Below are 13,211 nucleotides of genomic sequence, written 5' to 3'. Positions count from 1 at the left end.
ATCAGCTCGAGGCACAGCCAAAGACTCGACTCCTTGTGATACTGCTAAGTGCTCAGGCTGGACTACAGGAAGCAGAGTTGAGGCAGGAGTATGTTTGGCAAGCATATTACCAAACTGACGATCCAAGATGGTCTGGATCATAGCCTCCAAATGTGACATCGAGACTTGAGGATCTGGTACATTTGGTGTGCCTATAATCTCCAAGGAAGAGAAGGAAGAATGACTCTTCGACTTGAAGACATGCTTCTTGGGTAGCTTGATAACTATTGCTGGTACCTGACCTGAGGGAGGCAGCGAGGCAAGCGTCTCATCAGGAGAAGACTTAGCAGATTTACTCGAGGATGAGGACCCATCGAATGAGGATGGCTTGATTAAATTTGAGGTCGAGGCAGAAGGCGGAACACTGGTGAGCAGCTTGACCAGAGTCGAAGTCGAGGCTGGGGCAAGTGGATCCATACCTCCAAAGAGTTTTTCCACCTGAACTCGACGGACGTTTGTGGGCACGAGGTTTGAAGGGTAGCGCAGCGGGCACACGACTCTGGACGATGGTCAGGTCCCAAACACTGAAAACACCATCAACGTGGGCCAGTGAGGGAGATCGCGTGCTGGCAAAGGCTATGCAAGGTTTGGAGGGGTTAGGTTGAAACAGCCTTACAATCCGCGGTCCCGAGTTCAAAGCTTTCACAGAGGTTTCATTAGGAAGTAAAATCACTGACAAAGACCACTAAGAGTGCTTGCATAAAGAATATATAAAAGTTTTACAAACATTACAATTAATGAGATATATAAGTTTTACAACTACAGAGACTGATTCTGTGTTCTTGTGAATGAGAGAGAACAGACAAAGAAAAGAATCCAAGGGGAAGAAAAGACAAGAAAGGGCAGTGTGAAGTTCCAGGTAGAGCAAGAAGGGGGTTGATGTTGAGAGGGGGCTTTTTATAACAAATAGAATCTATTGAAGTTAAGTATCCCCATCCTTAGTAAACTGTCTGAAAAAAATGATTAGTTTCACTGATCAGGAAGGTGAGTTAGGTGTGCTAGACTGGAGTCAAATGTACTTTCCAGTATGCCTCTGACAATAGTTTCTGATTAATCTTAGTTATTTGTGCACCTGGACCCATTGTACATCCTACGCTGTCCATCTTAAGCACCAGTCATTACATCTTCTTAACACCTCTTCGCACCTTTTAGCTGCAAGTTCCTCTAGGCACTGATTTAATTTAGGCTTGCTAAGGCTGTCTGCAATGACAATCCCTAAGTGATATGATCTCCCATAGGCCTTTGCTGACATTGGTTAGGGCAACTGAAAATGCTGACTGCTAGCAATGCTAGGCTGACATCTCCCATACTTTTTTTTAATTTAAATTTTTATTCTTTGAAATGGAGGCAAGCTTGCGGAACCTTTCTATAAACAGCCAGTCTGCCCTTTGCAGATGCCTCTTTTACCTCCAACATTATATCAGCACATCCCCTTGTCCTGCACAATCTCCAAGCTATGAAGATAAACAGTTCCCATTACGAGTTCAAACCTCTGTCTTAGGTTGTATAGTTATCTGGGTGTGGAAACCCAAGAAGCTATATCTTACACATTGTTGAGCGAATGAACTGTTCATAAGGGATGCAGGAAGCTTTCTCAGGAGGTTCAGGCATAAAGGTACCAAGATGTCATGAGTATTATGAGATAAGAGATCATATATTATGTCTGACCCTGCAATAGGCCATGCCCAATCAATCACATTAGAACCAAATTAGTCAAATTAGCAAGTGTCAGAGAAGATACTGGAAATTCATGTATAACTGTCTTAAAAGCTAGGAGGAAATTTGTGGGATATGCGTTGTAAAGAAATGTACCGTATTTTCGCGGATATAACGCGCGCGTTATACGTGATTTTACGTACCGCGCATACCCCTCGCGCGTTATATGCCTGAGCGCGGTATACAAAAGTTTTTAAACATAGTTCCCACCCCGCCCGACGCCCGATTCACCCCCCCAGCAGGACCGCTCGCACCCCCACCCCGAACGACCGCTCGCACGCGCTCCCACCCGCACCCGCATCCACGATCGGAGCAAGAGGGAGCCCAAGCCCTCTTGCCCGGCCGACTCCCCGACGTCCGATACATCCCCCCCCCCGGCAGGACCACTCGCTCCCTCACCCCGAAGGACCGCCGACTCCCCAACAATATCGGGCCAGGAGGGAGCCCAAACCCTCCTGGCCACGGCGACCCCCTAACCCCACCCCGCACTACATTACGGGCAGGAGGGATCCCAGGCCCTCCTGCCCTCGACGCAAACCCCCTCCCCCCAACGACCGCCCCCCCCAAGAACCTCCGCCCGTCCCCCAGCCGACCCGCGACCCCCACGACACCCCCACCCGCCTTCCCCGTACTTTGTGTAGTTGGGCCAGAAGGGAGCCCAAACCCTCCTGGCCACGGCGACCCCCTAACCCCACCCCGCACTACATTACGGGCAGGAGGGATCCCAGGCCCTCCTGCCCTCGACGCAAACCCCCTCCCTCCAACGACCGCCCCCCCCCCAAGAACCTCCGACCGACCCGCGACCCCCCTGGCCGACCCCCCCACCCCCCTTCCCCGTACCTTTGGAAGTTGGCCGGACAGACGGGAGCCAAACCCGCCTGTCCGGCAGGCAGCCAACGAAGGAATGAGGCCGGATTGGCCCATCCGTCCTAAAGCTCCGCCTACTGGTGGGGCCTAAGGCGCGTGGGCCAATCAGAATAGGCCCTGGAGCCTTAGGTCCCACCTGGGGGCGCGGCCTGAGGCACATGGGCCAAACCCGACCATGTGTCTCAGGCCGCGCCCCCAGGTGGGACCTAAGGCTCCAGGGCCTATTCTGATTGGCCCACGCGCCTTAGGCCCCACCAGTAGGCGGAGCTTTAGGACGGATGGGCCAATCCGGCCTCATTCCTTCGTTGGCTGCCTGCCGGACAGGCGGGTTTGGCTCCCGTCTGTCCGGCCAACTTCCAAAGGTACGGGGAAGGGGGGTGGGGGGGTCGGCCAGGGGGGTCGCGGGTCGGTCGGAGGTTCTTGGGGGGGGGCGGTCGTTGGAGGGAGGGGGGTTTGCGTCGAGGGCAGGAGGGCCTGGGATCCCTCCTGCCCGTAATGTAGTGCGGGGTGGGGTTAGGGGGTCGCCGTGGCCAGGAGGGTTTGGGCTCCCTTCTGGCCCAACTACACAAAGTACGGGGAAGGCGGGTGGGGGTGTCGTGGGGGTCGGCCAGGGGGGTCGCGGGTCGGCTGGGGGACGGGCGGAGGTTCTTGGGGGGGGGGCGGTCGTTGGGGGGAGGGGGTTTGCGTCGAGGGCAGGAGGGCCTGGGATCCCTCCTGCCCGTAATGTAGTGCGGGGTGGGGTTAGGGGGTCGCCGTGGCCAGGAGGATTTGGGCTCCCTCCTGGCCCAATATTGTCGGGGAGTCGGCGGTCCTTCGGGGTGGGGGTGCGAGTGGTCCTGCCGAGGGGGGAGAAGAATCGGACGTCGAGGGGGGGCATCAGGCTTTCAGGATGGGGACAGGACTTCAAGGGGGGACAGGCAGATCTTCAAGGGGGACAGGCAGACCTTCAAGGGGGACAGAACTTCAAGGGGGGACAGGCAGACCTTCAAGGGGGGACAGGCAGACCTTCAAGGGGGGACAGGACTTCAAGGGGGACAGGCACGGAGAGGCGGGGCAGTGCACCGAAAGTCAGGGCGGGTGAACGGTGAGTCGGGGCAACCAGAGGAGAGTCGGGGCAGTGCACCGAAAGTCAGGGTGAGTCGGGGCAACCAGATGAGAGTCGGGGAGGGCGAAAGGAGAGTCGGGGTGGCCAGAGGAGAGTCGGGGAGAGCGAAAGGAGAGTCGGGGTGGCCAGAGGAGAGTCGGGCAGCATGCGCGTTATATGCCTGAGCGCGGTATAGAAAAGTTTTTGTACATATCATCGTGATTTCTGCGCGCTATACCCCTGTGCGCGTTTTACAATGGTGCGCGTTATATCCGCGAAAATACGGTACATGTGTTTCATTTTACAGCAAAGGAAAATCATAACAATACATAACAAAATTTGTACAATAATTAAGATAACGATAGGATGAATTAAAACATCAAATACATGATTTGCAGTGGGTGAATATCCAAAGAGAAGTTCCCAAACTGAAACATGAGCATCTCGTAGCAAATTTTCAACAGTTTGTACAATCTGTCCATTTTCAAAAGTGATGGTATGATTCACTTCTTTGGAGGTTTTCTTAAGTTGTTCAATGTAGGCATGGAGTTCAGTAAAATTCAGCAGCTTGTGAAATGTCTCGTTCCCCATACCAAGAGGTAGTGGATGCACAGCATATGAAATAAAGTCTGGAATGTCCATAGAATCATTAGTTACCAGAGGTGTAGAGTAGGTTGTCCCATTAATGGTGATGGAGGACAGAGGTGAATGACTACACCAGGTATTGTTCAGTAAATAGGTTGAACTGTATAGCAAAGCGTTCTTAGGAAGGTGGCTGTCATGAATCCGGGGATCCAATGAACAGGTAGATTCTATTGAAGTTAAGTATCCCCATCCTTAGTAAACTGTCTGAAAATTGGTTAGTTTCACTGATCAGGAAGGTGAGTTAGGTGTTAAGTCAGACATGAATGATATGATCTCTCATTGACCTTTGCCGACATTGGTTAGGGCAACTGAAAATACTGACTGCTAGCAATGCTAGGCTGACAGGCTACACTTCTTGAAGCCTGTGACTTGCCAAGTCTAGTGCAAAGCGTCGAAATAGGACTTCTCGGTTCTGCGGAAAACTGAGAACTGAGGAGAGACGCGCCTGCACTGGGTGGGAAGGCACTCGCGCATGCGCGGTGCGGCAGTCGTGAACTTTCTAAAGTTCTACAAGCAAGTCTGCTTGCAAAGCTGTCCGCATCCAGGCTCTGTGGATGATGTCACCCACATGTGAGAATATGCTACCTGCTTGTCCTGGGATAAAAAGGAATATCAAAGGGATGCAGTAAATTAATTTAATGAGAAATTGAAGAATTTATCTGAATAGCTTTGTGCTCAAGGTTTGGTGTTAAATGTGAAAAAATCTTCTGCGATGTGGTTATCATACCATAATAAACCATTGCAAGTTAAGCCAAAGTTAAAGGAATTGTTATGCCATTAGTAGATGAGATCAGTGGTGTAGTAAAGGGGGGGGGGGGCCGGGCAAGGGATGGACCATCCCAGGTGATGTCTTGGTGGGGGCATCAGCATCTCTCCTCCTCTCACTCCTACCCACTCCTCCCCACCACACGCGCACTTTCACTTCCCTCCCAGCATACCTCTAGCTCTTCGCTGATGTGAGCAACAGTTCCAACCTGCTTCTCATGCTGGCCGTGGCCCTCCCCTCTGATGTTACTTCCAGGTCCCATGACTAGGGTGTGATGTCAGAGGGAGAGCTGATGCTGCTCGCTCCAGGGAAGCTAAACAGGTATGGGGGAATGGAAGGGGCACACATGTGGCAGGGGGGGTGCGGAGAAGAGAGCGAGGAGTGGTGTCAGCGCCCCAGGCACCTCCAACCTTCGCTACGCCAGCGGATGAGATCAAGACCTTGGGTATTAATTATGATAGGTCTGAGTTTTACTACACAAATTTGTGCAGTAGTCAATGTGACTGATCAAACCGTTGAGACCATTTCTGTCTCAATTTAATTTAGTAAAAATTGTTCATGCATTGATAATCAGTCAGTTAGATTATTGTAAATCATTGTATAATGGGTTGAGTAAAAATAGTTCTAAAACATTGCAGCTGATGCATAATACAGTTGTAAAATTGATATCTGCGAAGAAAAAAAAATTGATGATGTAATACTTGTCCTGATTTACCTGCATTGGTTGCCGGTTTGAAAAGCCGCCTATTTACGGCCTTTCAATACCACTGGCTTCATGGAAGCTCAATATGCTGGTTTAATTAATATATATTTTATTAATAATCAACAACAGGTTACAAGAGCAAATCTTTACAGCATATGGAGCTGACAGATAGTATGCCTCAAGCGCTTGAGTATACCTGGATGTCTGTCCTCCTTTCACAATCACCAAGGCTGTCTCTATCCTTGGATAATGTAAGGTTGACAGGGACAAGGAATAGAGCATTTTCTTATGTTGGGCTTCACCTTTGGAACACGCTGCCTAGCAAGTTACATACCATGAACAGTTATTGAAGTTTTCGGACAATGTTAAAAACTCGGTTATTTAATAAACCTGTATTTTGATTAAAATTTTTAATCGCATGATTAATCACATAAAGTACCCCCTCACATTTCCTCATGTATAATGCAATATATACAGTACATAGCACACGTAAATTCTCAAAACTGATACATTTCAATTCAATTTTCCCATAGAAAGGTGGGATATCAAAACCCATTACCCCTCTCCCCATTACTAAACTAAAAATAAAATCACTTATCTTACCTTTGTTGTCTGGTGATTTTATCTTTGCATCTCTGGTTCTACTTCCCTGTACTCTGTCCATTCATTCATTCCTTTTTTTTCTCCTCTTTAATTCCTGCCCTATATCCATCTTTCAAGATCAACTTTTCTTCTATTTTTCATCCTCCTTTTCAAATCTGTCTAGTTTCTGTCTCTTCCCTTCCCTGCCATTCATAGGTACCATCATTTCCTTCCCCTCTTTCCATCTCTCCACCACTCTGTGCTCATCATTTCTCTCCTTTCCTCCTCTGTCACCATATCCTTTGTTTTTTCCATCCCTATTTCCAGAAATCAGAAGTTACATTGGAAGGAGGGACTCGGCTGGAAGAAGGTCCTGGAGCAGCCCTGCATGAGATGATGCTTCTTCTTTCACGAAGCTTCTAAGAGACTGGTAGGTTCGCCACAGGAGGCACAAAGGGGCAGACCCAGGAAAGTCACAGGTTTTGTGGGAAGGGTTGCTGGTTGACTCCCGAACGGAAGCGATGGAGGGTGTGAAGGAAGGGGCTGTTGGATCCATTTTAGGGAGGGAGGGGATCTGCTGAACTCGCAAGTGGGGCTGCTGCTGCATCCATGAAGGGGAGATGGGGTTGCTTGGACTGCTGAACCAACTGAAGCTGAAGGGAAGGGAGACAGTTCCTGGATCTGGTCTGGAGATTGGGGGGAAGGGAAACAGGTGCTGGGCCCATGTGGTTGGTGGAGTGGAGCTGGAGGGTAGGGAGAGATGCCAGACCCACACCTGGGCGCTGAAGGGAGGGAATAGAGCGGTGATGGATCCATGAGAAGGGGGCTAGAGGGAAGGGAGAGAGGTTCAGGACCTGCAGGGAGGAAGAAAGAGAAGGGAAAGGAAAGAGAAAAGCTGAACTAATGGGATGAAGGAAGAGTGAGTGGAATATTGAACATAGCAGAGGGAGGGAGGAAAGAGAGAATATGAGAGACACATTGGTGTAGGGGAGTAAGAGAAGGGAGAAACTGGACATGGAGATATACAAAAAGAGGGAAGATGGTGGGCACGGATAGGAGCATAGGAACAGGGACAAAAGAGGAATGCTGCAAGGAGGAGCCAGGGAGCTAAACCAAGAAACATACAGAATTTGTCAGTCAATATGTCCCTTCTCCCCCTCCCTCCAACTTTGTCAATGATCTCCTGCCACCTCTTCCTACTGATGCTGCTGTGCTACTTTTATAGGCTCGCATAGCCCAGTGCTAATTTCTACCGCCTGTGGGATACAATGGGTAATAATATTTTAAATTTTTGTGAGGAATTGAAACAGTGCTACCCTCCATTCCCTTTCAGTTCAATCCCTGTCCACAGATCCTTTCAAAACCAGAGCTGCCAAGAGAAAGTAAGGGAGATTTCCAGTTCATGGAATTCCATGCTTTCACAACCTCATTCCCTTTCCACATCCTTCTAATGAAATACCTTATTTATCCCTATGACTGCAAGGTTGGAAGAAAAGAGCAGAAACCCCAAACTGCCCCAGCTCAATTAGCAATTTAATACATTCCTACCCAGTGATTCTTGGGCTCACTCAGTTGTGGGGAGCAGTTGATAGATCCAAAGCATAACTCCCAAAATCTGAAAATTATCTTTCTTTTTTTTTTTTTTTTTGCTTGTTCTTGATTTTTTCTTCTTCCTAGATTCACCTCTTATGCTATTCCCATCCCTCCAACCCGATCATCACTCTTCTCAGAACCCTTTTCTTAGTTCCTGCTCGTTGAACCCCACACAGTTCATCTCCCTGTCCTCATCTCTGTTTTTCTTTCTTCAGTCCATCCCTTGCCCACTTATCTTTATATTTTAGCCCATGCTCCCCCAGCTCGCATTAAATTCAGTTTTGTTCTCTCGTTCATAGTTTATGTGTCTTCCCTCAGCCTCTTTTCCCCTCACAACCCATCTCTTCTAGCTCTCGATGCTTGTGCTACTCTTCACTTCTTCATTCCTTTCTCAGAGCCTACCTCAGCACTTCTCTTCCTCTCTATGGTAGACCTGCTATTAGTCCATTGGTCAGATATTACTTAGCCAGCCAGTAGGCTGCAGGGGAAGGCGGAACTAGTAGCTTAGGAGACACCAACTTCCATCCTGCTTTTCCCTTAGCCCTATTGGCTGGCTAAGGAATGTCTGACCAATGATGTCTCCTAAGCTATTGCTTCCTTTGCAGCTTATTGACTAGCTAAGGAATGTCTGATCAATGGGCTGCAGGGGGAGGTGGGAGAAGTATCTACAAAGGTGCTGTAGGGTCATGAAATGGTTAACTGTTGTTTAAGCTATTGCTCTGGTCTACATAGCTGAAGAAAGTTTACAATCTATTGACTTCATCTGCCTAAAATGTATGTCCCTACCTTACCACATTGTAAGCTGAATAGATAAGAGTTTGAGCCATGATGTGCCCTGCCCTTCTGTACATGTAGCATTTAGACCTGTAAGATTTAGATAAGCAGAGAAATGAGCTAGTTTCCTATAGGACTATAATTTGTACCCCTGAACCTATCATAAGTGCTGGCTTAGGACCAATAATAATTTTAGAAAGTTATAGAAGTAACAAATAAAAATTGTAGTTTTTGCATATATTAGTTTGCAAAAAGGGCATAAAAGTCCGTGTATTTCCTGTTTCTGACACTCTAGTAGGCAGGCTATTAACTGCACTAGAGTCCCGGCATGCTGTGAATAAAATTTCTTGTACTTTCTTCACGCCTCTGACATTGTGTGTCCAAGTGACCTTTCGGTGCTGCCTTTCATCCAGCTCTACACTGGGAAGATTTCAGCTTTGATGTCTGGGCAGTGCTGGAAAGAATATGGAGGGTATTCTCACTAGCACCCACAGAGCTTGTACCTATGGTAAGATTCCTGCCATGACTTACATCTGTGTAAGTTTGAGCCAAGCAGTGCCAAAAGTTTGGATTGGTCTCGTGGTTTCAAGTCTCATGAAACTTGAAACCAAGAGACCAACCTGAGATTCCAGCTTCATGCAGCTCAGACTTGAAGAGATGAGTCACATTGGGGAAGTTGGAAGCCCATTGTTTGTTCTGCAACTGAAGCCAGGTAAGGGGAAAGAGAGTGGGTAAAAGCTGGGGAGGGGGGGTACATGAAAGACAGCAAGTAGAATGGATGAGGGCTGCGGGCTGATAGAGAGAGAGAGAGAGAGAGAGAGACTGGCTGAGAGAAGACAACACATATGACAAAATACAAATGTTGCAGAATATAAAATGAGGCTCCTGATAGAAAAAGGCTGAACAAACCTGGTATAGGTCATCCTTTTTTATAGTAATTGGACCTAAGTTATGGAATTCTTTACATCCTAGAATGAGAAAATTAACCAGTTTTGCTACATTTATAAAGAAACAACACTTATTTTTGCAGTTTTACAGAGCATAACAGTATGGCAAAACTGGCTATATTATGATCTTTGATGTTTTCCAGGACAGTTTCTTAATTTATGTTAGTTTTGTTATATACAGTATGTTTATTTGATATATTGTGAATGTTTTATTTATAAACCACTTAGGATTGTGAGATTTGCAGTCTAGAAATACTGTAAATAAATAAATATTTAGACACCTAAACTGGTTTCAATGCCTTTAGGTGCTACTTACCTTCACATCCTGCAGATAAACCTTCATCATGCTCACTTTCTCTGATTCCGCACTCAGCTCTACTCTGCTGATGTTTGAGAACTCTGCCAGAGTGGTCATGATGTTCAGTTTGTTGTTGACAATCTGACTAACTCCATACTTGGCTCCGACTAACAAGGCAATATATAACTCCCTGTCCTGTAACTATCATAGGAAAGAAGAATCAGAACAGATGAAGCAAAATGAAAAAAACATCACAGAATTAACAACAACAACAACAAAAATGTTGTACCTACCAGCAGAGTTGCATTAAAGATCTTCCCACCATAAGTTTTAAGTTCTCCAAGAAGCCTTAGATAACTGGCACGCACATGTGCTGCGGAACTGAATTGCTTTATTGAAAACAAAATAGTTGTAAAATAAGTGAATGAAATCTAATAGCTAAGAACATATATATATATATATAATTTAGCTCATGTGTATAGTGTAAGTATATCTATCTATCTATCTCTGTATATGAGAGAGGGAGAGAGATACAATCACACACATACATTAAAGTTTATAATATATGCATACTGTAAATGTCGGTCACTACAGCTGAATTAAATATGGATATTCAGCGCTGCTATCTAGATAATGGCTAGTGCTGAACATCTGGATTCAGACATGACTGGAACTACTATTTGGATAGCAGAAATATTGTGACTTGTCTCAGTGCTGTTAGGACAAACTGTTTGCTCAAGATAGTTATCCGATTAATGAACTGAATATTGCCACTAATCACATAGCTGCAAACTTTGCCACATCTCTTCTCACAGCAGGACCTGGATAGTGTCGAGGCAGTCTATAGGGATATTTAGCCGCAATATCTAGATAGTGCTGCCGAATATCTGTGGATAGGCCCGACTGTGCTAGTTTTCCAGATAATAGCAGCCATTATTCATATAAATGGTATAGGTACTTATAATGACGGCAGATAAGGGCTACAGCCCATCAAGTCTGCCCACACCATTGACCCACCCTTTTAAGTCTACTTTATGAAAATCATCTCATTATCTATGATTGGAAAGTAAAATAATGCAGGCTAAAATGTGTATACATAAACCTAGACACATATCCATGCAAAGCAGTAATAGTATCCAGGGGCGTAATTACCATTGAGTGAGCCCAGCAAAAGGCCCAGGACCACCCAATAATAGGAGCCCCCCCAAAATATCACCTTTCTCTCCTTTCTTCTCCTATTCCCTCCTCCTTCTGGGTTAAGTGTCTCCACTCCACCCCCCTCCTTGTGTAGGTCTGGCCTCTGTCTCGCTCCTCCCTGATGTTCCTGAGGCAGCACTGAAGGCTGCTCTCTGTCCAGTGGGGCTTTGCCTCTGCTGTGACCTGTCTCTCTGATGTAATATCCTGCAGGTGGGTCTCAGCAGAGGCAAGGCACACCAGGACTGGCCTGCAGTGTTTGGTGGAGTGGTGGGGAGGAGGGAGATAGAGGCCATATTCATGCAGGGAGGGAAAGAGACAGACAATGGACCTTGCAGGAGGGGGAGGGAGGAAGGGAGAAAGAAAGAAGAGATGAGATACTGGAGGAATAGAGAGAGAGAGAGTGAGTGAAACAGAGCAATTAAGGGAGAGGAGAGAAATACAGATAGACTGGGTTAGAGGACAGACACTAGATGAAGGGAGGGAGGGAGGGATGCCAGACTCCAGATAATGGGAGAGAGAGCAAGAAAGGGAGGGTGGGGTTCAGAGGGTGGAGGAGGAAGGGAAGAGAGAGAAGAGAAACTGAACTTGGGAAGGGACAGGGAGATAAAAGAGACTGTGAGTCTGGAGGAAGCATAGGGCAGAACACAGAAAATTCCTGAGATTTCACGTGTTGGAGATTCACTATCAATTCGCAGCACTACCATTTGAGCTGGCAATGGCACCCCAGATGTTCACCAAGGTAATGGTGGTGGTTGCAGCTCATTTCCACAGGGTGGGCTGGCTGGTTCATCCTTATCTAGATGACTGGCTCATCAGAGCCCCCCTCTTGCGAAGAGGAAGAAAGAGCAGTGGTAGCAGTTCTGCAAAATTTGCAGAGTCTGGGTACCAGAAATATAGTATCAAACAATAATTCCCACTTAAGCTAGAATGTGTATGAAAGTTCTATTTTACTAACAGGAGTAAGCCTCAGTAATGGAGCCTACGCGTAGTCAAATTCAATGACTGGGGTATTCAGCGTAGTTGTTTATTGCTCCTTATTCTCCAATCATTGGCTTCACTCCTTCACTCCTATTATTTTACTTTATTTATCAAAAGACTAAAACTAATATAAATTAGTGATTTTTATTTAAGGTCGTTTTTTACTAATTTTTCATTATATAAAAATGCTATATTTAGTTCGTTTCCATTCCTTTTATTACACTCTTGTAAACTTCATGAAACTGCATTCATTCATTTAACTCCAAAGGTTAATTCTTATTATATATTAATAGTTAAGCAACATTTCTTAATTAGAAATTCTTATTAATAGTTAGGCAACATTTCTTATTTAGAAAGCCTACTTATCTTGAGTCAGCGCTTGTATTACAGAAAAGCCAACGTGGCCAACGTTTCGTGGGCAAAGATTCCAACCCACTGCATCAGGGCCGAATATTATGGAAAACAAGCCGTGCTCACTGTGTATTTGAAAGCGGTCTCACAGTCCCTGTTTGCTAGCCAAGCATAGTGAGTGGGGGATGGGTAATGCTAACTAACCTTGAAGGGAGAAGTAAAGCCCGGAGTGGATTCAGTGACCTGACATTGCACAGCCCTGATAGTGGGAACTTTGGGAGGGGAATCTTAGACCATTAAAACAAAGGGTGGATGGTTCCCAAAACTTCCTGAAGCAACCGAAGGCGTAATACAATAGTTGTTCCAAGTCCAAGGAGGGGACAGCTGAACTTTGATTTGGGGGTTCTTGAAACCCAAAGGCTGCCCAGAACTGTGAAAGCCTGGCAGCAGCACTAGAGAAAGAGAAATCATGTTTAAAAGGAAATAGTTTTGGGTTTTTTTTTCTCTCCTGAAAGAAGCAGGGACTTGCTATAAAAGAGAACTTTTGTTTATGATAAATCTTTTCCAAGCCTCATCAGCCACTGTAGCTGCCTTAGACCCAGTGCCTTTGAACTGGGTAATAAAACTTGGAACTGGCAATTATTTGTGGAGTTTTTCTTTTCTGCTGTGTT

General features: G+C 46.4%; 1 protein-coding gene across 2 annotated transcripts in view; it reads right to left on the bottom strand.

The window, feature by feature from the left end:
• The window catches only part of FRMPD1 (FERM and PDZ domain containing 1), a 304,447-nt gene that overhangs the window by 45,994 nt on the left and 245,242 nt on the right, over window positions 1-13,211 (bottom strand). For both annotated transcript variants that reach the window (XM_033917490.1, XM_033917500.1), the window contains 2 exons: window positions 10,308-10,403; window positions 10,033-10,215 (listed from right to left, as the gene is read on the bottom strand). In XM_033917490.1, coding sequence (XP_033773381.1) covers window positions 10,033-10,215; window positions 10,308-10,403 — 279 coding nt within the window. The remainder of the gene's footprint in view (window positions 1-10,032; window positions 10,216-10,307; window positions 10,404-13,211) is intronic.

Source organism: Geotrypetes seraphini, chromosome 1, assembly GCF_902459505.1.
Source record: "Geotrypetes seraphini chromosome 1, aGeoSer1.1, whole genome shotgun sequence".
NCBI classification, from domain to species: Eukaryota; Metazoa; Chordata; class Amphibia; order Gymnophiona; family Dermophiidae; genus Geotrypetes; species Geotrypetes seraphini.
The sequence above is the reverse complement of the archived record's forward strand: the minus strand, read 5'-3'. Positions and strand labels throughout refer to the sequence as shown.